This window comes from Sylvia atricapilla, chromosome 25, assembly GCF_009819655.1.
Source record: "Sylvia atricapilla isolate bSylAtr1 chromosome 25, bSylAtr1.pri, whole genome shotgun sequence".
Classification (NCBI taxonomy): domain Eukaryota; kingdom Metazoa; phylum Chordata; class Aves; order Passeriformes; family Sylviidae; genus Sylvia; species Sylvia atricapilla.
The window spans coordinates 3,043,202-3,066,497 of NC_089164.1; the positions used below are offsets into that span (position 1 = coordinate 3,043,202).

At 54.4% G+C, this 23,296-nt stretch overlaps 3 protein-coding genes across 4 annotated transcripts in view; 1 reads left to right on the top strand and 2 right to left on the bottom strand.

The window, feature by feature from the left end:
* ITPR3 (inositol 1,4,5-trisphosphate receptor type 3) overlaps window positions 1-1,112 on the top strand; it is a 38,733-nt gene extending 37,621 nt beyond the window's left edge. Inside the window, exon 58 of the mRNA XM_066335750.1 lies at window positions 213-1,112. Within this exon, the coding sequence (XP_066191847.1) occupies window positions 213-281 (69 nt within the window). The 3' untranslated portion in view covers window positions 282-1,112. The remainder of the gene's footprint in view (window positions 1-212) is intronic.
* A 940-nt stretch (window positions 1,113-2,052) lies between these two features.
* Window positions 2,053-6,350, bottom strand: UQCC2 (ubiquinol-cytochrome c reductase complex assembly factor 2). 2 transcript variants are annotated; one of them, XM_066335752.1, is made up of 4 exons: window positions 6,173-6,350; window positions 3,364-3,438; window positions 2,956-3,025; window positions 2,053-2,299 (listed from the first exon to the last, which is right to left on the bottom strand). In XM_066335752.1, the coding sequence occupies exons 1-4, from the start codon at window positions 6,308-6,310 to the stop codon at window positions 2,259-2,261; spliced, it is 324 nt and encodes a 107-aa protein (XP_066191849.1). In that variant the 5' UTR covers window positions 6,311-6,350; the 3' UTR covers window positions 2,053-2,258. The 2 variants fall into 2 exon arrangements, with proteins under 2 accessions (XP_066191849.1, XP_066191848.1); XM_066335751.1 differs by having other exon boundaries at window positions 2,053-2,267; window positions 6,173-6,348.
* A 1,158-nt stretch (window positions 6,351-7,508) lies between these two features.
* On the bottom strand, window positions 7,509-16,310 carry IP6K3 (inositol hexakisphosphate kinase 3). The gene is made up of 5 exons (XM_066335594.1): window positions 15,983-16,310; window positions 12,079-12,244; window positions 10,861-11,033; window positions 10,051-10,226; window positions 7,509-8,961 (listed from the first exon to the last, which is right to left on the bottom strand). The coding sequence occupies exons 1-5, from the start codon at window positions 16,179-16,181 to the stop codon at window positions 8,509-8,511; spliced, it is 1,167 nt and encodes a 388-aa protein (XP_066191691.1). The 5' UTR covers window positions 16,182-16,310; the 3' UTR covers window positions 7,509-8,508.
* Window positions 16,311-23,296: the final 6,986 nt, after the last annotated feature.

Genomic DNA, 23,296 nt, shown 5'->3' on the forward strand with positions numbered 1-23,296 from the left:
CCAAGGCAGCACAGTGACAGTACAAGCACACGGCTCCTGCAGCTCTTTTTTGGGGGAATTGGGGACACTTGGGACATGTGGGTTTGGGTAGTGCCTCACCAGCTCCGAGTTTGCTGGCAGAGGCTCAAAGCAGCACAGTCAGACACTTGGGAAGCACATCCAAGAGCAGGAGGGCCCGGAATTGCCTCAGCGTGTCCTCGTTGGAATTGCAGATGACGGAGCAGCGGAAGCGCAGGCAGAGGATGGGGTTTGTGGATGTCCAGAACACCATGAACCACTGAGACACAGCTCCAGCCACCGAGGGACTGCACCTGTGTCAGCTGAGGAGGCTGCTCCTCCCTGGGCTCCAGGCATGGATTGTCACTGTCTGGGGACAACGGACCACATGGAAAGGGCTTCCCAGGCAGCATCTCCCTTAGAGCACTTGTAAGCAATTCCAGGAGCAGGGACTGGCCGGAGTCCTCCCCACACCTGGGCCCAGGTGGTTTTCCAACACCCTCGTAGGAAGATAAACCATACAGCACTTTCATTCCTCATTGCAATAACTCTTTATTTTGCAATTGTGGAGGGTTGTATCTTTATCTCCATGTGCTCCAGCCCCTCAGCTGTGGGGTAAGTAGCTGTAGGGCCGCACTATTTAACTTATTCCGAGTGCCACTTTGTCCCTTTTGTGGATATTTGCCAAGCAGCCCTCGTTATCTGCTGTGCCTGCTCCACGCTGACCCCTCTCCATTTACAGAATTCCCTTCATCCCGTGGTGCAGTAAAGAGAAGCTGAACTCAAGGAGGTGGATTTAATTAAATTAACTCACCAGATGAGGAGCTGAGCTTGTCCTAGTGGGAACTAAAAAAGTCTTTTGCCTTCTGTGGACCAAGGATCTTTGGGCAGCAGTAGTAGGAGCCTGCAGGTTTACAGGAGTTCACTGTGAAGGGGTGTCCTGTGTTTTAGTTTCATAGTTTCATCTCTGGTGTCATGTTTTACCTTTTTTTTTTCATTTTTTTTCTTTTTTTTTTGGTTGTTACCGTTGTTACTTAAGAACTGAAGTGTAAATTGCCTTAACTAAATTAAATACAGAATCGTGTTATAATAAAAACTACAACGTGGTAAAGAAAGTCCCCTTCCTGTGCCCTCTGGTGTGTGATGGGGCTGTCAAACAGAAGCACAGGACAAGCCCAGGAGCAGAACCCAAAGCAGGGCTGGCACCAAGGTGCTGCCCAGCTGCTGTTCCCAGCTCCAGGTGTTGCACATCCCCTGCCAAATGCTGCCATGGAAAGCCACCACGAGTACCACCAGCCTTGGTTCCTGGAGCTCTGGAGCACAGCCTGCTGCAGTTCCAAATTCTTTCACTGCCTGCCAGGAAATCACTGCTGAAACCCGTAAAAAGGAGCAGCTGTTGGTGCTGTGGAGCCCTGGCACAGCTCAGCTCCAGACACTCATCCTTCCCAAGCCAGCCCCTGCTCCAAGCCCAAGAACAGACACTGATGAAAGCAGTAAAGCTCTAAAAAGGAATAAAAAAGCTCGTAACAGTGAAGTTGCAGAGCACTTGAAGTGTGTTTATGGCCCCATCTAGCAGCATGTCATTTAATCCTGCCTTCACCCTCAGCTCTGCACTAACCCACACATCCCTCTCCTCAGGCTGGGGGGATCTGCACAGAGCTGGCTCCTCCAGCAGCAGCTCTGCAGCAGCTGATTAAAATCTCAATTAAACTCGTGCAGTGCTCCACTGTCACCATGGCAAAGTCACCCTCCGTCCTCTCTGTCTTCTCCGAAGGAAAATAAATGTGCTGATTAAAGTTCTCCCTCCCTCCACTGCCCTGGTCCCTGGGCTGACACACAAACACAAGCACAGAGAGGTTTTTCACATCCTCTCTGTTCTCTTCACAAGAACATTTAAAGCTGCACCTCCTCCCTCTGGGCAGCTCCTGCTCGTTCCACTTTTTGAGATACAAAGGGCCAGGTTTGACACCACAAAGTTCCCTTCCCTACGTTGCTCCAGCATGGATGTGTTAAGCTCTGCCCCAGATTCTCAGCAGAAAAAAAGGAGGCACTAAATATGAAGAATGTAGAGGGTAACAAAACTGCTGTTGCTAAGAGGAATAAGTGGTTTTATTCATCATGGCAACACGCAGAGCTTCAGGGATATGTACAGTGGAGAAGCTGAGAGCTGGGCCCTCACTTGGAGTCCTCCTCGGGTTTCTTGGCAGAGAACTTTTCCCGCAGTCTTTTCCACGTCCCTTTTTTCATGTCATCCATCTGTTTCAGAATGTCTGCAAAAGGAGAAGGGAGACAGACATGGGGCCTGAGGAAGATATGCAGGAAAGCAGAGGAATGAAACCCTCTTAAAACAGCTCTGCCTTCCATCTAATTTCCCTCCCTGAATTTTCATCTTAATGAATTTTCATTCCGAGCCCGAGGCGAGGTTGGTTTCCCTTCCAATCAATGCAGGGAGTCTCTTATCACTAACAACTGATACTCAGTTTCCACGCACTGCAATCAAAGTTAGGAACTGGAGCAGAACAAAACTGCTGTGGCTCCCAGCTCTGCCCCTCATAAAGGATGTGCTGAGAGCATTTCTGCGTGGGGCACACGGCTCTTCCCAAGGTCTGACACAGAAGGAATATGAAGGGAGCTGGAAGATGGTGAAAGAGAAGCTGAGCTCAGTGTTGGGGTGACATAGCAAACGTGTCCCTTCCACACAGATCCTGCTGTCTGACCCCACAGAGCCTTTGCTAACCCTCTGCTGCTCCTGACAGTGCAAATTCCAATTGATTCTTCATCCCAATATACCGAGTTACTCCTGAACTTACTCCTCATCCAGCACCTTCACAGAACTGCAGGCAGCCCCTTGGTGCCCTCCAGTCCCAGAGGCTGAGGAGGGGTGCAAGGGAGCACCCCAAAGCCCAGAATGTCCCTCTCCCCTGCCCTGCCCTCTCAGACCAAGCCCAGCAGCAGTACCTGTGGCCAGGATCGTCCTGCAATCCTCCACTGTCACCCCAGTGAAGGTGGTGTCTTTCAGCCGTGGGTACTTCCCAGGAGAGCAGGAAAAGGAGGGAGAGAGACAAAAGAAGTCACTTGTAGTGCACGGAAAAGGCACAAGTGTCCCCAGCTGGCACAGTCTGATTCTGTTTTCAGCTAGGATTCATCCACACCAAGAACCAGGCCTGCCCTGCTGACCCAGCAGCTGCCCTGGGTGACCACAGGCACTGCTGCATCCAGCCCCAGCTGTCCCTCAGGCATTCCCAGGAATGCTGCCATTCCCAGGAATGCTGCCATCCCCAGGAATGCTGCCATCCCCAGGAATGCTGCAGCAGGTGGTGGCTCCCCCCCAGAGAGAGGGGCAGTGGCCAGTGCCACAGCTCTCACCTTGTTCTTGTAGAAGTTGGTGTGGATCCTGACTAAGCTCTCGTACATCTGGTCACAGGCCTCGGGGTCAGAGATCTGCAGGGGACACAAGTGGCACTCAAGTCTGGCTTTACACCCCCACAGCAAAACCCCTCCTCGTCCCAAGGCCATGAAGGAGCAGCTCAGAATTCCCAGTGCACTGCTGGATACTGCCCATCTGCTGTCCTGCTCCAGGTTTTCCCCCTCCATCTCCCACCAGCTTGGCCTGCAGGAGTAACAACACTGGGGATTTCCAGACTGGATCTGAAACTCTGCACCAACAAGACGTGACAGTGAATACACGGCCACAGAGAAGGTTACTGCCTGGGGCTGTGAAATCTGGGGCCCTTCCTGCTGTGAGGCCACTTCTGTCACTGCCTCCCTGTAGGGAATCACAAGGTGCCAGGCTGGACCTTAGAAACTCCCTGCAGGGGGCTAAAAATAGCCTGTAATTGATTAGGGAAATCAGCACAAATGACAGGGAACAGCTTGAGGAGTAACTGGATTTCTATTTCAGCTGGAAGATCCGGCTCATCCCCAACCTGTGCCAGGTGTCTCTGCTTCTCCAGTCTACCAATGTTTTTCCTGGGTTTTTGAGGAGGTTTTGAGGGGGTTTTGTGGTACAATGAGCCCAGCTCATGGAGAACTCAATGTTGCTGCTCTGTGAGTGGTTAAAATAGGTCAAGAGTAAAAATAACATCAACAGAAAGGTGTCAGGATGAAGTAGGAAGAGGGAGGAAAACCCTCCTCATTCAGCAGGGCTGCAGGAAAGAGGATACAGGGACAGGCACATCCCTCTGCAGGTGATCCCACCTGTGCCCTGCAGCCCCATCCCAAACACCCCCTGCCAAGGCTCCAGCACTTCCAGCCAATAAAAGGGTGGCACAAACAGCATCCCAGCCCTGGAAATCCAGCAAATCTCCTTCCATTAGGTGGCTAAAGAGGCCTTGTGGCTCTAGTTCCCCTCTCAGAAGCTCCTCCTGCCAGCACATTCAGCCTCTCTGCACACAAATTGCCACCACTGCTACAGGCATCAATTCAGATTTCCAGGATCAGTGGCAGCTTTGGGATCTTGGAGCCAACTGCTGCAACACATTAAGCTGTCCTGAGCATATGGAAAAGCAATAAAACCCTCCCCAAAATGCCTGCTGCAGACTATTCTGGTCACCAGTACAGTATTAGGAGGCCCCTTGAGGTCGAAAACGCATCTCTGGAACAATGTTTTTATGCTAAGAAAGGGCACATTTACATTCTGCAGCGACACCTCCGCGCCTGGGAAGGTCTGCAGCCAAGTCAGGCATCAGATTCCCTAATTTATTTCAGCAGCAAAGCCTAAACTCCAACAGAATTACATCTGGAGGCGGAATTCAATTGTACAACCGCTGCATTCCATCAGCGTCAGGCAGGGCTGCAGCAGCCCATCATCCCGCCCTCGAGGTAAGGAGATCACAGGAGTTAACTGGATTGCAGCACGGCTGACAAGTTCCCAAAGCTCTGCACCCCGCTCCCATCACCACAGGAATAGGGTTTTCCCAAGTACATGCTGTAAAGAGTGCAAGAACTGGGTACAAAGCAGTTGTCCTGAGGGTAAACCAGCTGTCCTGAGCACAGATCAGGTGTGCTGAGTGTGAACTATTTGTCCAGAGCACCAACCAGGTGTCCTAGGTACAAACCCCATTGTCCTGGGCGCAAACCCTTTGTCCTGGGCACAAACCCTTTATCCTGGGTACAAACCCCATTGTCCTGGGTACAAACCCCATTGTCCTGGGTGCAAACCCCATTGTCCTGGGCATAAACCCCTTATCCTGGGCACAGTGTCAAGGGTAGGGTATAAGCCCAGTGTCAAGGGTACAAACCAGGTGGTCCTGGATAGCAATCACTTGTCCCAGGTACAACCCAGGTGTCCAGGGTTTTGGACCTGCAGTTTTGACCTGCACAAGCCCGTGGCCGCTGTTCCAAAGGCTGCCAGGATGGATGTGTGTTCCAAAAGCTGCCCAGCGCTCACACTCCTGCCCTGCCCGGGAGGAGCCGGGAGCAGCAGGACTCCATCACCGCTGTGGTTCCCGTTCCCTCCCAGCTCAGCATGTCCTGATATACTCCATAAAGCCCCGGGCAGCCCCGAGCACAACCTCCTGCCGGCACAGAGCCCAGCGAGAGCGGAGGGCAGAGCGTGAGGCCCAAACACCGCGCTGCGCCCGCCTCCCCTCAGAGCCCCCTCAGTGTCCCTCAGAGCCCATTTAGTCCCCACTCAGTGTCCCCTCAGAGTCCCCTCAGTGTCCCTCAGAGCCCATTTAGTCCCCACTCAGTGTCCCCCTCAGAGTCCCCTCAGTGTCCCCTCAGAGTGCCCTCAGAGCCCATTTAGTCCTCACTCAGTGTCTCCTTAGAGTCCCCTCAGAGCCCATTTAGTCCCCACTCAGTGTCCCCTCAGTGTCTCCTTAGAGTCCCCTCAGAGTCCCCTCAGTGCCCCTCAGAGCCCATTTAGTCCCCACTCAGTGTCCCCTCAGTGTCCCCTCAGAGTCCCCTCAGTCCCCTCAGAGCCCATTTAGTCCCCACTCAGTGTCTCCTCAGAGTCCCCTCAGAGCCCATTTAGTCCCCACTCAGTGTCCCCTCAGTGTCTCCTTAGAGCCCCCTCAGTGTCCCCTCAGAGCCCATTTAGTCCCCACTCAGAGTCCCCTCAGAGCCCATTTAGTCCCCACTCAGTGTCTCCTCAGAGTCCCCTCAGTCCCCTCAGAGCCGCCGCCGGGCCGCTCCCCGCGCCCTCCCAGGCCGGTGCCGCCCTCCCGCCCGTCACCTGCGTGTTCTCGCCCTCGCGGAAGGCCTGCGCCACCCGCTGCCGCAGGAAGGAGCCCAGGTCCCGCTGCCGCTTGCTGTCCTCCGCCGGCCACTCCTCGCAGAGCCGCAGGAAACGGCGGTAGCGGCTGGCGGCCATGGCGCCGCGTCACGTGCGCCGCTCGCCGGTCACGTGGCGCCGCCGCCGGGTCACGTGGGCTCGCGGCGGGGCGGGGCCTCCTGAGGGGGGCGGGGCCTCCTGAGGGGGGCGGGGCTTCCTGAGGGGGACGTTCCCTCAGCGGCGGCGGGTGTCAAAGTGCGCCTCATCCTCACACTGTTCGCAGTCTGGAGTGATGAGTGCCGCGCCTCCGGTGCTGGGGGCTTCAACACCGCCCTAGGCAGTGCCTTCCTAGGCCTCAGCGCCTTTTCCGTGAGGAAATTCCAGCCTGAAAGCTCGCCTGGCTCAGCTGGAGGTGTTTTCCCTTGTCATGTCCCTTGGGAGCAAAGCTTGACCCTCAGGCGGCTGGCCCCTCCTGTCAGGGAGTTGTGCAGAGCCAGAAATTCCGCCTGAGCCTCCTTTTGTCCCAGCTCCCACAGCCTGTCCTGGTGCTGCAGACCCTCCCCAGCTCCCTCAGCCGCTCCTCACAGGATTTAGGATGGTTTGAGTCGGAGGCACCTTAAATCCCATTTTATCCCCATGGGCAGGGACACCTTCCACCATCTCCGGTTGCTCCAAGCCCCGTCCAGCCCGGCCTTGGACATTCCCAGGGATGGGGCAGCCGCACCGTGCAGTGTGGGCTAAAAAGGGACAGCACATTGAGCTTTTTTTCTAATTATTCATCCATCAAGTTGTTACCTGTGCAGCCGTGAAGAGCGAGGGGCTGCCCAGCGAGGCGCTGTGGCTGTCACACGAAGGTCTGGACCTTTCCCATCCGTGTCCCACCCGTGTCCTGCTGGGCACCCCGAGAATGCTCAGGTGCACAAACTCAGCCACAAAGCCTTATCACAGACCTCTGATGTGAGCCAGGACAATCCACGGCTCAATCCCTGCTGAAACCGGCTGTTTGCGGCTTTTGTTTTACGGTCTGTGGTCAAGCAATAACCCGGCACTGAACGAGAGTCTTCCCAGGTGGACTCTGGGCCAAGCAAAATACACAACTGGGCCAGATGTCTTAAATTTTCCAGCTATAAATTGCAGTAGCTCCCCAGCTTTCTGCTGTAAATCCAAGTGAAGCGTCTCCCTTGGGATCTGGTGTTTGAACCTGCGGTGATAGCAGCTCTCTTAAAAAATTATGGGCTTAAACAAAGGATAATGCGCCTCAAGGATGCTGTGGGAGGGAAAAAGAGATGGACAATGGTGGGAGTTACTTCCACAATTTTATTTATATCCCCACTCCCCCATAGTGGAGTTCTGTAGCTCTATTCCTTGTGCAAGGATTTCTTCAAATTTCCCACACCATGCAGGAAGGAATTATATTTGTTCCGTCGTAATAATAAAATCTGTCCACAAAAGCTGTAAACATTATTTTTAGAGTCTTTTGTTACTGTCTCCTTCAAACACACACACACACACACACGCAGACACACACACACACACAGAGTATTTGTATCAAAGAATTTCTGGGTGACCTTTGACATCCAGTCCCTGACTCAATCTCACACTTTTTTTTTTCTTTTTTTCCCGTTGTTTCTTTTTTTTTTAAGCAAAAATCCCTTGATGTGAATGTTTTTTGTGGCTGATACAGAAAGTTTCTCATGGCTGACAGAGTCGTGCCATTCCCACGCTTCCGGCCCCAGCGGAGCCTCTTTCCTAGAAAATCCGTGGAAAATTCCCTGTTAGAACCCCACAGGGATGTTAAAGCTTGGTGAGGTGCAGCTCTTGGTCTGAAAAGGTGCGCAGAGAATCCCTGCCGGGAGCGCTGGGAATGTTGGAGGAGGTTTTTCCCTCCCACCTGAGCAGGAGCAGGAAGGGAAGCTCCAGAGGGAAGCTCCATCTGTCCATTCCTGCCCCAAACCTCCTCCTCCCGCTCTGCTGCGGGGCGAGCAGCTCCCGGTTTGTCATTAAGACTCTTCCCAAGTAATGCTTTCTTTGGCTCACAAATAAATCAAGGACAGCAGTAAAAACCAGAAAGGAAAATAAATCTTCTGCTGGACGGCAGAGAGAGCGGATTCTCCCAGCTCTCTGCTTTCCACGCTTCAGTTCAGTGACGGCGCACGGAGAGTTCTCAGCACTTCCCGATTTTTCCCGTGCTCATTCCATGGCACATCCAGCGGCCGGAGGGTCCCACGCAGCCGACCCCAGGCGGGATTTGCAGGGCTATCAGTCGCTAGGAAATCCAGGCCGTTTCACAGAAATTCTCACTTCCCTTCTGACAGGCTCTGAAGGATTTTGATTAGGTTCTCCAGGCCAAAAATGTAGCCGTGGTCCGGCCCGTCGTGCGGCGTGGGGTTGGGATTGCTCTTGGAGCCTTTGAAGGTGGTGTGGGCAAAGTCTATCATCCTCACATCCACCCTGGAGGGGTTCGTGCCGTGAGTTTTTGGGAAGGGCAGGTGATGATCCGCGCTCTCCTTGTGCTCCTGCCCGTCGTAAATGATGAGGAGGGAGCTGGAGTAGAACCTGTAGGAGCTTTGCTTCCTGATGACGGCCAGCAGGGCCTTGAGGCGCAGGATGATGGGCTCCAGCAGGTCCGTCCTCAGCTGGTTCCCGTTGCACAGGAACTGCCGCAGGGTCTGCTGGAATCCCTCCGGGGACAGCTTCCTCCCGTAGTATTTGTCTTTGCACAGGAAATGCCCCGTGTCTGCCTGGTAAACCTGGAAGGGAAGGGAGGAATAAGCCATTAAATCGTAGAATATGCTGAGTGATGGAGGATGCACGAGTGATGCCTTAAGGTTTTAGCCTTTATATTTTTCGAATCCTGCACTGCTTTAGTGCATAACTCTGAACTTCATATAAAGTGTTGACTGCTTCGGTAGTTAACACTTGACACTTGGTCAGACAAAACAATTCCTCTGGGCCTGGAGCCCAAGGACACCCTACAGCCTCAGGCCATGACAAGTATAAACAAAAGTGAATTGGGGAGGAGCAAACTGGGTAAATTACTGGGTAAATGAAGTAAATTACTTCATTACCTGAAGCTATAATAGGAGAATTAACCCCTGATATGCAAATATACTTATATCTGTCTGAAAAACTCCAACTTGGGTGTGGCCTCTGGGAGGCTTTTGACTGCCCAAAGTGTAACTATTATAGGCCTTTAATAAATACCCGCTTTATTCTATTAACTCTATGTAGCCTCTGTTCCACTCCAAGGCATCACTGTGACCACGGAAGTTCAACTCTGCCCGTAGGAAGATGCCAGAGATCAGAAAAGAAAAGGACATGGGCTTTGACTTTACATATTTTGCTTTATATTCCATTCTCATTACTCTCAAATTATCCTTCAGGCAGGTTTCAAAACCTGCTCAAGAGTAGTGAGTGAGGGAAACGTGTGGTTGGGGATTTCAGGAGGAAGGATGGGGATTTCCAGCAGGAGAAATTGAATCCAAAATTAACCCCTGGCTCTCAGAGCTCCAAGATGGGGCAGCTCAGTGAACGCACAAGTGGGGCAATGTGATGCTTTTGGGGTCTTTTCCTGCAGCAGCCAAGAGCTGAGCAGGAATCTGTGAAGGGTTCCAGCTGCTCTCACAGGTGGCAGTGGCACAGAGAAAGGGTCACCCTAAATGTGCCCTATTTTACACCTGCTCTGACAGGACACAGAGCCGGGTGCGGCCACTTTTTACATCCCATGTTTCGGGGTGGGGAAAAGAGAATAAAATTCACACCAGCCAAGAACCCCTGGAGATTCCAGCTTGGCTTGAACCAAGGTGGGAACCAAGAGGCCGAGGGGATGGAGGCTTTACCTGCATCCCACAGATGCGCACGCCCAGCGACGCCGAGGTGCTCTGCTCACACTTCTTGATGTGCCGGGCTTTCTTCTCCTCCGAGGCGTCGTCCCCGTGCTGCCGAGTGCCCATCTTCAGGTCCAGGATGCAGGGGTAGCTGTACTTGGACACCACGTTCTCCAGCAGGAGAAACTCTGAGCGCGAGTTAAGGGCAAAACCCAATACTTTTAAATTCTAATTGAAAGAGGCCTTAAATCAAAGCAACTGCTGACACTCTCCATAACGGCTCACCACTGTAATGAGACTTTCTGAGCCAATTTCTCCGACGTGTCATTGCTATGGGCCTCTCGCTGCCAATTCCAGTTAATTTACTGTACTACAGCCCTACCAATTAAAGCCCCAACAGCTCCATTCTCCAGTGACACCGTAGCCCTGGGCTGTCGCTCCGACACCTTCCCTCGGTGCTGGGCTGGCTCCGGTGGGTGGGGGAAGTTGTTAAACTCTATTACTCACATGACTGGTGGGTAATGAAGTGTAATAGGAAAATAAAAGGCGAGGCAGCTGCTAATTCCTGAATAGTTGTGTTTTTAAATGTATGCCAAGGGGATCTTTGACTTCTGCTGAGAACTCTTTATGGGAAATGGGATTTTTTTTTTCTGGTGTTTTTGTTTTTTTTTAACAGCCACAGAAGATAACAGAGAATATCCTTTATTTTCTCTGGGTCTGTGCAAAAGAGGGGATGCATCCCCCTGCAGTAAACCCTACACTGATTTCCAGCTGTTCTCTGTAGCCAGGACTGTGCTGGTGGGGAGAGAGGAGAAAGGATACGATGAAGTTTGTTCTCGTTGTGCTTGGAGGACATGCGGTTCAGGTGCTGCCGGTGACAGTGCAGCCCCCAGGGGTTGTAGCTCTTCCTTTCTGGCTGCTTCCCATTTGCATCTTCCAAAAGGGAATCTGTGTGGTACTGAAGGTCTGTCCTCAAAAGCATCTTCCCAGGGCAGCTAGACAAAGCACACAAAGGGACATGTTAGGTTTATAAGCTCCAGAGGAGAATATGAGAATATTCTCCCCTCTCTCTTTTTTTTTTTTTTTTTTTTTTTTTTCCTGTAGAGCCTCAAACTTGATAAGGTGGATTTTCAGGAACTCTCAAAGGAACCATATTGATCATGTCCAGCCTGCAGAGATCCTTTGTTACTCCATAACAGTAATTTTCAGAAAGCCAGCTATTGCTGCCTGCCAATATTTTTTTTTATTATAATTTAAAGTGTGCTGGCTCTCTTGAAAAGCCATTCACAGCCCCAGCTGCCAGAGATCTCCATTTATCCACCTAATGGGCACAGCACAGGCAAGTGGTCCAACAATGGGAATGATTCCCAATTTGGAGGGGCTGGCTCCAAGGAGGGAAGGGAGGGAAGGGAAGAGTGATGAGGAGATCTGTTCTCCTTGGAGGGTCATTCCCTGGCCTCGCTCATCCCAACTCCAGCACTCCCCTCACTCCAAAGGCAGCAGTTCCATGGCAGGGATATTCCACCTGCAGTCCCGGGTGGCCCAGGGCTGCTCTGAACCAGTTTGGGATGAAGGGTTTCCTGCAGAAAACCTCTGGGAGCCAGAGGAGCTGGGAGGAGCAGGTGCCTTCCTGGGAGAGCCCTCCCCTGGGATGGGATGGGATGGGATGGGATGGGATGGGATGGGATGGGATGGGATGGGATGGGATGGGATGGGACTGAAGCCCCTCTGTTGCCAGCAGAGGGACATTCCATGCTCGGTGACTGTTCTCCCATGGCTTTTCCTCTCCTGGCGCATGCTGTGCTCCAAGGAATTTGGGGCACCTATTTAAGAACAACATCCCAGATCCACCCCACTCCATCCCAACTCGTGGAAAGAGCAGAACCACACACACAGGGCTTGGCTCTGCTGTTCTTCACCTTGACTGGGCTGTGCTTTTGCCCTAAACCCACAGCTGGGCCACCAAACCCATCCCAAACCCTCCCAACCCCACCCAAGTGGCAGATGCCAGCCAGGAGGACTGCAGGGAGTGACACTCACCTGTCTTTGAAGGTCTTGGTGACCTGGGTGTGGCTCCACTTGCGTTTGTGCCACAAGGTGACCGCAGGGTCACCACCAGCACTGCCGTCGGGCTGGCCCAGGCTGGGGCTGGCAATCAGGGTCAGGTTGCCCAGGCTGTCCTTCTTGAGGTGCACAGACACGATGCCTGGACAGAGGGGAAAAGAAACAAGGCAGAGATGAGCCCGTGGGGTATCACAGAGGCCTGGCCACCACCTCGTGTTTTGGTGGCCTTTTACTGATCCCACTCAGATTTGGAGCCAAATCAAACATCATTAGGCTGAGACACTGGAAAATAGTCTCAGGATTTTCCAGTGTTTCCCTCTCGCAAGGGTCAGTTTGAAACCTGCCTCCTCTGAACCCCACGTTCCTTTGTCCCCCACCCCCCCGAGCTCTGCTGTGCTCTGGGTGACCCCCGCTCCAGATCAGGAGCTCCCAGGTTATTTATCACAAGGGATTAAAATTCTTTTTAAAGACAGCACAAGGTTGGAAACACTTTTCATTGGCAGGAAGCAAAGGGAGGGTTGGGGACAAGGCATTTCCCAAGGACACCCAGCGTGCCAACTACTGCTTTTAACCGGAGAGCTCCAGGAGCAGGGCAGGGATGTGGCCATGGACATTGTCATGGTCGTGTCCTTCCCCCGGCGCCAAGGACCAGCACCCAGCTCTCCCCTGGGGGGCCGAAGTGTCACACCTCCGGTATTTGTGCCCGACACGCACCAGCACTGTGACCGGAGGTTATTTTTTTCCCCCACCCTGAGTGCTTAAAACACCATTCTGCATTTGAACATCGCAATTTTCCCTGACTCTGACAGGAATCACAGGGCTCAAATGCCAGCCAGTCCACCACGGATTTAGCCCAACGCGAGCCGGTCCCTGGCAGGGGGGCGGCTGTCTGCGCGTCTCAAGTGACAGCGCAGGAATGGCCACGGGTCGCGCTGCCGCCGGCTCTGACCTTTCTGGGAAAGGCTGATAACGCCGTCCCCATCCTGCAGCTCCCCCGAGCCTCCCCACGCTCCGGGGGCCTTCTCAGAGCACAGCCTGAAGCTGCATCAGGGGAAGTTTCGGTTAAACATCAGAAAAAAATTTAAAATTCTTCACTGAAAGAGTGATTGGGCGCTGGAATTTTCTGCCCAGGGAGGTGGTGGAGTCACTGGCTGTCCCTGGAGGTGTTTGACAAAAAGCCTGGATGTGGCATTCGGTGCCAAGGTTTAGTTGGTGAGGAGGTGTTAGTTCAGAGCTTGGACTTGGTGATCTCAAAGGGCTTTTCCAGCCTGGTTCATTCTGTGATTTGGGGCTCGAGGGGCTGCCAGCTCCCAGAGAGGACAGGGGCCAGGGACAGGGCAGTGGCACCAGCAAAAGCAGCACTGGAAAAAGCCCAGCTGGGGACACTGGGTTGGATCCAGCTGTGCCCAGAGGGTCTGTGGGGCATTTGGGGAGCTGGCATGGATCCAGCTGTGCCCAGAGGGTCTGTGGGGCATTTGGGGAGCTGGGATGGATCCAGCTGTGCTCAGAGGGTCTGTGGGGCATTTGGGGAGCTGGGATGGATCCAGCTGTGCCCCACCAGGTCTGCTGGCCATGTGGGGAGATGATCTCAGCAGCTTAACAAACAGTTCTGCTCTCCCAAGCGAAGGTGCCAAAGCAAATAAACGTGCAAAGCCCCTTCTCTCCATTTCAAGCGTGGTTCCAGTGAACAAACACCGACCAGAGGTTTTGCCTCCTGTGCCTGCCAGGTTCTGCTGCCTCAGGGGGGTTTCCCCACCTGAACTGTCCCTGCAGCCCAAAACCTTGGGTTTGGATGCTTCTCCCTCACCACAACCATTGCTGGTCCCTTCTGCTGTTCAATCAGCGTTGCTGTGAGCAGGCTGGGTTCAACAGGCTGCCTTTGCACAGAAATGGGGGGAAATCTACCCAGGCTGCTCTGCCAGGGGAGCTGTGGGGCTGCAAACCTTCAACAGGGGGAAAAGGAATATTTTTAGCCCTCCCAGCCCTCTGTGGAGAGCTCAGGGAGCTCTGTCTTCCTCAGGCTCCAGCATTACCTTTTCCCTGAGTTCCATTCTTTAAAAAATCCGTATTTCTGAGAGCAAACAAAATCTGCTCTCAGCCTGGATGACTGCTTCACATTTTCAGGAGATGTAGGCATGGGGAAAAAAAAAAAAACAAAAAAAGCCAACGTGTCTTTTGCCTAAATCAAAGCCTTTTTCATTTTAAAAAGTCACTGGGAGGCGACTGGAGCCCTCAACTGCAAACACCATAACCTTAAAAACTGTCCCAGTTCCTGCCTGCAGTCAGCAGGGCTGTGCTCATTTGCATAGTGCTGACGGTCTGGCCCCAAAAAAACTTATATATAGCGTGAAAGTAAGAGTTGTTAAATATCAGCCATTAATATGAAAATTAATGGGGAGATTTTTCAAAGGCGAGAACCGAGCGTTAAATTGGAAGGGAATGTGATCCTCTCCCTCCTCCCAGCTGGAAATTCAGTCTTCAAAAAACCTACAGCTCAGCCTGAAAAGTGGTTTTTGTTTCCCCTGGGGGGATTCCACGGGGGTTTGCAGGTGTCCTGCAGTGACCTGTGGGTGACAGACAACCCCCAGAGCTCCTCCTTTGCTGCGGTGGGCAAACATCTCTCCAAAGCCTTTGGGTGCCTGTCTGCGCTGGCCTTTGGTGTCACTGACACCCCAATCCCCCTCCTGCCGGCACCAGCGAGGAGCCAGAGGGTATTTCTGGGTGCTGTCACCATGCTGGTGGCATCCCAGGGGCTCTCAGGAGGTTTCACTCTGTAACTCTGCCCTCGTGGGTTTATTTCTGTGTTTACGAGCGCATTCATCCACTGCCGAGGGCGCTGGGACCTGGAAAACTGGGCTGGAAAACAAGCCCAGCATCCCTCTGCGAGCTCAACTGGGACAAAGCAGGGATAAAAGTCGGTGCAAAAGTCCCCAAACTGCCTGATGTGGGTGAGGTGAGCAGGAAAAGCCACGGGCTCGAGGTGAGGCTGGAACGATATTTGATCCCCATTGTGGAGAATGTCACCGTTGCGCAGAATGTCACCATTACATAATGGTCTCAGGGCTGTTCCCACAGCCCAGAAATAGAGGTGAGGTACATGGGGATGTGTGAATGGGGGATGGAGCCACCAGGATCATCCCCCTGGACACTCAGGCCCCTCATCATCCTCACAGGAAAGCGTTTCACCTCTTTAATTGCCTGGCAGCAGGGCTGGGACAGCCAGGAGAGGAATAAACCCTGTCAAGCCAATGCCTGATTGGAGAATTGCTGTTTAATTACCCCTCATCTTAAAACTCCCCGGGATTTGAAACAGGAGAAGAAAAGGCAAAAATATTTGAATGACCAGGGCACCCCTGGACTGGTTAAACTGGGACTGTTTAACAGCTTTATCAGTGAGGGCTCAGTGCTGCAGCACCAAAACCCAGCTCCTGCCAGAGAAAACCACTCAGAGGAAACTTTTCTCCCTTAAATATCTTTTTAATGTTGTCCCATAAATCTGCAGAAGCCCCTGGCTTTCTGGGAAAGGGAAGAGATTGGGCTGGAAGCGTGTTGGAGCCGTGGCTGACTGAGCTCTTTGCTGTAACACCGAAGGACCAAGAGATATTTTAAGTTTTTACGTGACAACCGAGCTTCTCGCCTCCCCCAAAAAGCCAGGGTCGGGAGCTTTATGAGCAGCACAAGCCTGGCAGTAAAAGCAGAAAATACTGAAGGAATAAGAAAGAGAAGGGAGGATGTCTTTAAAAAAATACCTGTGCTGCTGGGAAATTCAGCTGGGAATGGGGATCAGCGCTGGGGCAGCAAGCAGAGGGACAGGCAGGAGAAACCTCTGCACCCTGCAGCAGCTGGGGATGCTTTTTTGGAAGGTGAGAGCTCCACTCACCTTTGTACTGAGGCGTGAACTGCCTCATGGCCAGGGGCAGGGACTCGTAGAAGCTCAGCTCCTGCGACACCAGGGGCTTGCAGACGGTGTGCTCGTCGTAGGTCAGCATGCTGGTGTGGCCGCCCACCTGGTGCACGAAGGGCTGCAGCAGCACGGCCGCCCTGCCCTCAGCAGGGCCCAGGGGGCTCTGACCCACCATGGTGCCGGGCACGGCCCAGGGGGCTCCGGCAGCAGCACACGGAGCTGGGAAGCACAGCCTGGGATGGGCAGTGCCCGGCCGGTTTTCACCCACTCCGGTGTTTCCCCCGCGCTGGGTTTTCCTCCACGCTGCTCCTTACCAGTGAAATCTGCAAAACGGAGGGGATTAAGGAATTAGAGGAGAAGGGTCACCCAGCAGCCGAGTGAGATGGGATCTGGCAGTGCCCAGGGGCTGGCAGGGAGCCCCAGCCTGACACACAGAGCCCAAATTTCAGTGTGTTGGGGACAGGAGACGGCGATCAGAAGAGCTGGGAGTTAAAGCTGTGACATCAGGGTCAGGGATTCCTTGGGCAGATTATTAACACGCTGCATTGATGCTGTGAATTACCCCAGTTTGTCCCACAGGCCGTGTCAGGATGCTCCCAGGCCTTCCCTCGGACATTCCCTGCATTGGTACAAAGCCCCTGAAGCCCCCAGGCCCCACAGCTCTGCAGCTGGGGTCAGCAGCAATTTCTGCACCTTCCAAAGAAACCTCAGTTTGGGACATTCCCTGTCATTTAACAGCGGGGCAGCAGCAGGAGCGTTTCCCTCGTGGGCTAACAGACACACACAGGGGGACGTGGAAGTGTCACAGCAGCACCCACAGGGGTCACACCCAGCTTTCCACCCTGTCCCCAGCGATGGATCCACGCCTGAGGCCAGAAATTCCTCCTTGGTTCTGACAGCAACAGATCTCATCTCTAAAGCAGCAACGCAGCAAAATCACAGAGCACGTCTGTGGTGCGTCCCCAGCAGCAGCACCCAACAGCTGCTCCTTCCCCCATTGCTCACAGGAAACCCAGGGATGGCTCCTGGACATCAGGAATTGAATCCCACAGGCACCAAGGATGACAAAAAGGAGCTGGTGTTGGTGCTGGGGCAGCCTGGTTTCACACCAGAGATGGACACTCCACATCCCAGACTCACAGAGATGGGGAAAAAATGACTAAAATCATCATTTGAGGATGGGTCCATGGCACCACAGGCCCTTTCTCCTGATTGCTCCAGCTTCAGCACAACCTGGGGAGCTTTGCACCGTGTTTTTGCCAGCAGAACCCCAGTGCAGGGGACAGTGATCCAGCTCTCCAGGAAAGCCTCCAGGATGTGCCTCCAAGAGCAGCTGTCCCCAACACTGGGGCAGAACTCATCCAGCTCCACCTCTGCCAGCCCCAGGGGCCGGGTGTGACCAGGGCAGCGCTGTCACCCCTCTGGTGCAGGAACAGGGAGCAGCAGAGGGATGGTGGCACCTCCTGGGGGCACCTGGAGCTTCCCGTGCCGGGCTGTGGGAAGGGTTCCCCTGGAGCCAGCGCTGCCCCGGGGCTGGATCTGCTGGCACAGGGCGTGTTCCCCATCCCGCAGGAAGGATCCAGAGCTCAGCAGTTGGACTCCATGATCCTTCTGGGTCCCTTCCAACTCGGAGTATTCTGTGATGCTCAGATCTCCTCCTGCTGGGATAAACCCCCGAGGGAAAAGCACCTGGCGCAGGTGCCTGTTTTGTTTCCCACCTGGAGCAGTGGGATGGAGTGGGCTGAAAGCAGGAAAAAGCCACTCCCCACCTCCGAACGCACCGGTAGCTCTTTTATCTCCCCCAGGGTGGGGTTTTTCCCTTCCCATTATTCCTCTTTGGAGAGAAATTCCTGCTCTGCAATTACCTTCCCCGCAGGAACCAAACCAGGCCCCCCGAGCCGAGCAGAAAGCGGCTCCTTGGAAGCTTCCCTGGGCGTTAATAAAAGCGTTCGGCATTTTGTTAAGTTGTGGCAATTTTTAAAGAGGATTTTCTGCCTCGGGAGCCGCAGGTTGTTGTGGTTTGTTTTGTGTGGCTTTCCCCCCGCCCCCTTCCTCCCATCTTTAAAAAGAAGGAGAAAAGCCAAAAGCAAGCGGATTTGTCATAACACCTCTTAGGAGCAGGGAACAACACGACTTAAATCCTTTCTTGCTTCTGAGACAGTCCAAGGCTGACACAACCCCCTGACAGCTCTGGCAACCTTACGAAAGGAGTTGGGGGGGAAAAAAAAAAAACATTCACAATTTGATAAAGCTCCCAAACGTTTTCTCCCAAGCAAAACTCGGAGCAGGATTTGCAGTAGGAGAAGGAGGTTCTTTTCTGGGAGTTTCTGCTGGGGAGCAGCTCATCCATTCGGAGCAGATAAATGTTCCTGCGAACACTGAGCTCCCCTGAAACAAGACACTGGAAATAAATCACTTCCACTGGCTCAAGGTATCGCAAGTGCCAGGAGATATTTTCGTCACTAAAAATACACGGAATTACAGATAAATCCAGACCCTCCAAGCAAAACCAGAATCTATCAGTGTTTTTTCCCCCAGCTAAAGGGAAAAGCAGCTCAGGTGCTGCAGTTGGAGGTGAGCCAGGAAATATGAGGGAAGGAGAATATGGAGAATATTCCTCTGCATAGAAGAGAAATATTCCATCCTCCAGGAAAGGGCTTTGGAGAAATCATCAAAAGTGTCCCTGCTGCTGGCAGGGCTGCAGCTGGATGAGTTCTGCCCCAGTGTTGGGGACAGTGCTGCTCCCCTGGTACTGTCACCTCCCACCCTGCTCCCAGGCAGGGCCAAATGTCAAAGGAGTCTCAGCTCAACGGGTTGTTTATCCCCAACTCCAAACCGAGCCAAAGGGAACTGAGCAGATTCAATTCTCTCATCTTTGAGTGGCGCCTGCTCCATCCCATCCCAAACAGGGGCGGGAAAATGCACAGCCAGGCTGGGCTGGGTCCGTGCAGCAGGAACACCCGGGAATATTAAAATGCAAAATCCCTCTGAAAACAAGAGCTCTGTGCAGGGCTGTGCTCTCAGTGTCACCCTCCTGGTCACCTCCCTGCTCCCAGAGCACCCCAGAGCTCCAAAGCTGGGGTCCAAGCACTGCAGGGCCCGCAGATTCTTTGCTTCATTAAAAGGCAAGAAGAGAAGGTGGCTGAGATCTGTGTGTGCAGATCTGTGTGTGCGGAGCTCCGGTGCCAGAGTTCACCTGGAGACCCAGCCAGCCCGGCATGGAGCCCCAGAGCTGGGACCTGGTGCCACCATGGACACAGTGCCACCATAAACCTGGTGCCACCATGGACACGGTGCCACCACAGGACTCAATGTCACCATGGACCGAGTTCCACCATGGACCTAGTGTCACCAAAGGACTCAATGCCACCATGGACACAGTGCTCCCATGCACCTCCTGCCACCATGGACACGGTGCCACCACAGACCCAGTACCACTGTAGGACTCAATGCCACCGCAGGACCTTGTGCCAGCGGACTCTGCAGAAAAGGGCACAGGTTCCCTCAGCACCTCCCTCCCCTCCACTTCCCGGCCATTCCATGAGCAGGATGTGGAACCAAGACCCACCAGCTCCAGGGTGGCTCCAGCACTGGCTGTCCCTTCTGCTCCCATCCCTTTCCACCAGCCAGAGCCTTCCTGACAGCATCCCACCCATGCCCAAAGCCGTGTCCATCCCTCCCCATCCCTCCTGCCTGCAGTCCAGCCCGGAGCTCACCTGTGGCTGCAGGTGTCCTCCGGGGGCTGTGGCCGAGCCTCGGGGCGCTGCCTGTGCAGAGTTTCTCGGTTTTCTCGCTGCTTCTCCTCGCTGCGGCTCCAGAGGGAGGAATGAGGGAAGGTTTGGGCATGGCCCGACTGCGTCGGCGTTGGCAGGAGCCCGGAATGTCCAGCTGACATTCCAACGGGGCTGTGCCCGGGAGAACCGCCCGGGGAGGGAAACGGCCGCGTGTCAGGGCTGGGAACAGAACGAGAGGAGCCGGCCGTGTGCTCCGGCTGTCTTGGGAAATCGGCTCTCCAGGAAAACAACCGGCGGTTTGTCCATCTGTTTTTCACGGAACTGTCCCTCCGCTCGGCCCCCGCAGGGTCCGGCACCTCCCAGCGGAGTGGGCAGACACCGGGAGAGGGATGGAGCTCCCCAGCCACCGGGAAAAACAGCCCGGGGATATGCTGGGGACACTGCGGGCAGGGTGGTGACAGGGGACACCAAATCCCCCTTTGTGGCAAAGAAAAGGTGCGGGGGAAGGCCGGGGTTTGCCCAAAGCTGGGCAGGAGACGAGTGAATCCAGAGCTCTGAGCCTGCCAACGGGAAAAGGGACACGTCAGAGCTCGGGAGCCGTGTGGGGAATGGAAAAGTCCCAGAGAGTTTCCTGCCAGGACCACACTGTCCCCTGCAGCCACTCAAGGACAGCGTGTGCCCCACCGGCCACACTGTCCTGTCCAGCGTGTGCCAAGGGTTCCTGCCAGCCCCTGCACCCCAAACAATGGGATCCATGTGGGTTTTTAGGGAATCACAAGGAACACCCAGCCTGGGCAGCGCCCAGGACAAGGAGGGGACGGTGCCCACTGTCACCCCCAGTCCCCAACAGGAACTTGAGGAGTGCAGCACAGCCGTGCCCAGGCCTGTGAAGAAAACCTCACAGTTGGGATGAGGATTGGTGGGTGTGGAAATTCCCACTAACTAGGGGGGAGAAACCAGGCTCAGGACGAGCAGAGGGATCGAAATGATGGTGAGGGAAGAGGCTGAGATTTAAGACAAGGATGAAAGAAAGAGCCAGATTCCCAAGGCCTGGCCTCACTCTGCTTCGTGCTGGAACCTGAGCTCAGGAAAGCACTTTTTTATTTGGGGTTTTTTGGGGTTTTTTTGTTTTTTATTTTTGGGTTTTTTTTTTTTTTTTTTTGGTTGTTTGTTTTTTGGTGGTTTTTTTGTGTTGTTGTTGTTGTTTTGTTGGGTTTTGTTTTGTTTTGTTTTTGTGGGTGTTGTGGTTTTGTTTGTTTTGTTTTGTTTTGTTTTGTTTTGTTTTGTTTTAATAGAGTTGGTTTCTGAAGGGCAAAAAGCTGACCTGAGCACTCTGCACAACCAGATGTGAGGTTTCTGCTTGCGTCTTCTCCTGTCCCCTGAGTCCAGCTGAGCTTCCTCCTCCTTCTCCAGGGCAGGGCTCCAGAGCAGCTCCTGTCCCTGTGCCCAGCAGGTCCCGACATCCCTGCACTTGCTCTGTCCCTCACCGGCTCCTAAAGCCCCCAAAGAGCAGCCAGGCTGCAAGCCCCAAACGTGCCAGGCTTTAAATCCAACCATCCCAGAGCCGGGAGAAACGGGCCAGGCCCATGCTGGGGGTCCCTGGGGCTCAGTGAGAGGCAGGACTGAGCGCCCAGGTGGGCACTGGGGAGCCCAGCACAGCCCCTCTGGCAGTGCCCACCTGGCAGAGCCCACCTTTCCCCAGCAAAGCCCACTTTCCATCCTGGCAGAGCTCACCTTTCATCCTGGCAGTGCCCACCTGGCAGAGCCCACCTTCCTCTTGGCAGTGCCCAGCACAGTTCCATTGGCAGAGCCCACCTGGCAGTGCCCACCTTTTCCCCGTGGCAGAGCCCACTTTCCATCCTGGCAAAGCCAACCTGGCAGTGCCCCTCTTTCCCCTGGCAAAGCCCACCTGACAGAGCTCACCTGGCAGAGCTCACCTTTCATCCTGACAGAGCTCACCTGGCAGAGCTCACCTTTCATCCTGGCAGTGCCCACCTGGCAGAGCCCACACTACATTTCATCCTGGCAGAGCCCGTCTTCCATTCTGGAGAAGCCCACTTTCCATCCTGGCAGAGCCAACCTGGCAGTGCCCCCCCTGCCCCTGGCAAAGGCCACCTTTCCATCCTGGCAGTGCTCCCCTTGTCCCTGGCAGTGTCCCCCTTGTCCCTGGCAGTGTCCCCCTTGTCCCTGGCAGTGCCCGTCCCCCCGGGGCTCTCCCGGGCTGGCACACGGAACATTCCCGGGTGGAGCAGGAGCTCCCCGAGGTCCCGGAGCTGGGCAGAGGTGATTTTGTAACTCCGAGGAGAGGGAGCATTGCCTCGGATTAAAGCTAATTAGCTTTAATGCTAATTAGGCGTTAATTAGGGGCACAGCGATGTTCCCACCTTGGCCACCCCCGCTCCAAAGCTGTCCCAGTCCGGCTGGGGCTGGGGACAGTGGCAGAGCCTGGGGGAGCCTGGGCTGCCCCGGGGTGACCTGAGCACGCCGGGATTCATCCCGATATTCCCCGTGCAGCGCCTGGGGCGTTCTCCTCCGTCACTGGGGACATCACTGGAGGCTCCGGTGTCCTCCTGCCCCCAGGAGCACATTCCAGGGAGCTGCCGCTGTGCCAGGAGCTGGGATGGGGAATGCGGGGTCGCAGAGCCCACAGCCTGCCCTGGGGGAGACGAGCTCAAAGGCAGCGGTTTCCATGACCCACTGGGGTCTCCTGGCTTTGGAGAGCCCGTTCAGACCCCCGTGGGCTTTGCATCACATCCCAGCGACCCCACAGAAGCGTTCCTACAAAAGGTGCTGCTGGACAGGCCTGGGAGGTGGGGACAGGGCTGGCCTCGGGCGTGGTGACACAGCGAGGGTCAATCCCTGACATCCACAAACCCCTCCTGCAACAACTCCGGTTCCTCAAAGCTGGGTGGAATCCCAGATAAATCCCAGGGCAATGGGGAGGGATGGATAGATGGACAGAGGGATGGAGGGATGGATGAGGGATGGATGGAGGGATGGAGGGATGGAGGGATGAAGGGATGGAGGGAGGATTGGATGAGGGATGGAGGGATGGATGGAGGGATGGAGGGATGGATGGAGGGATGAGGGATGGATGGAGGGATGGATGGATGGACAGAGGGATGGAGGGATGGATGGATGATGGAGGGATGGGGCAGTGCTGGAGGGAGGCAGCTCCTGGCAGGACTCTTTCCCTGGCTGTGCCTGTCCCTCCCCAGCTCCCTGGACCTTTCCAGGAGAACTGGCCCCGTGCCCTGACTCCGGACCCATCAATAAAATGCAGCATCAGCTGTTGTGTCAGCAGCAGGAAAAACATCCCGTGGGAAGGGCTTTAAATGGAAGCAGGAAAGGAAAAGATAAAGAGCTGGTTTCATTTCAGAGCCCTCGTTGGGCCACGTTTGCCTCCCTGCCAGGGAGGGGATGGAGTGGCTCCATCGGAGAGGTTATTTATAGAGATGTGGCTAATTATAGAAATTTACTTTGCAAGAAAGTGGGAAAGGGCCTTCAGCAGCTCTGGTTGGCAGTGAGGGGAAAAGGGCAGGGGGGCAGAACCTGC

Coding starts and splice junctions, on each gene's coding strand:
- IP6K3 (XM_066335594.1), bottom strand. CDS start 16,181: ATGGTGGGTCAGAGCCCCCTGGGCCCTGCTGAGGGCAGGGCGGCCGTG. Junction 12,245..15,982: donor GTTCACGCCTCAGTACAAAG/GTGAGTGGAGCT, acceptor CCCTCTGTCCAG/GCATCGTGTCTGTGCACCTC. Junction 10,227..10,860: donor CAACGAGAACAAACTTCATC/GTATCCTTTCTC, acceptor ACTCGCGCTCAG/AGTTTCTCCTGCTGGAGAAC.
- UQCC2 (XM_066335751.1), bottom strand. CDS start 6,310: ATGGCCGCCAGCCGCTACCGCCGTTTCCTGCGGCTCTGCGAGGAGTGG. Junction 3,439..6,172: donor GCGAGGGCGAGAACACGCAG/GTGACGGGCGGG, acceptor TGTCCCCTGCAG/ATCTCTGACCCCGAGGCCTG. Junction 2,268..2,955: donor CAGGACGATCCTGGCCACAG/GTACTGCTGCTG, acceptor CTCCTTTTGCAG/ACATTCTGAAACAGATGGAT.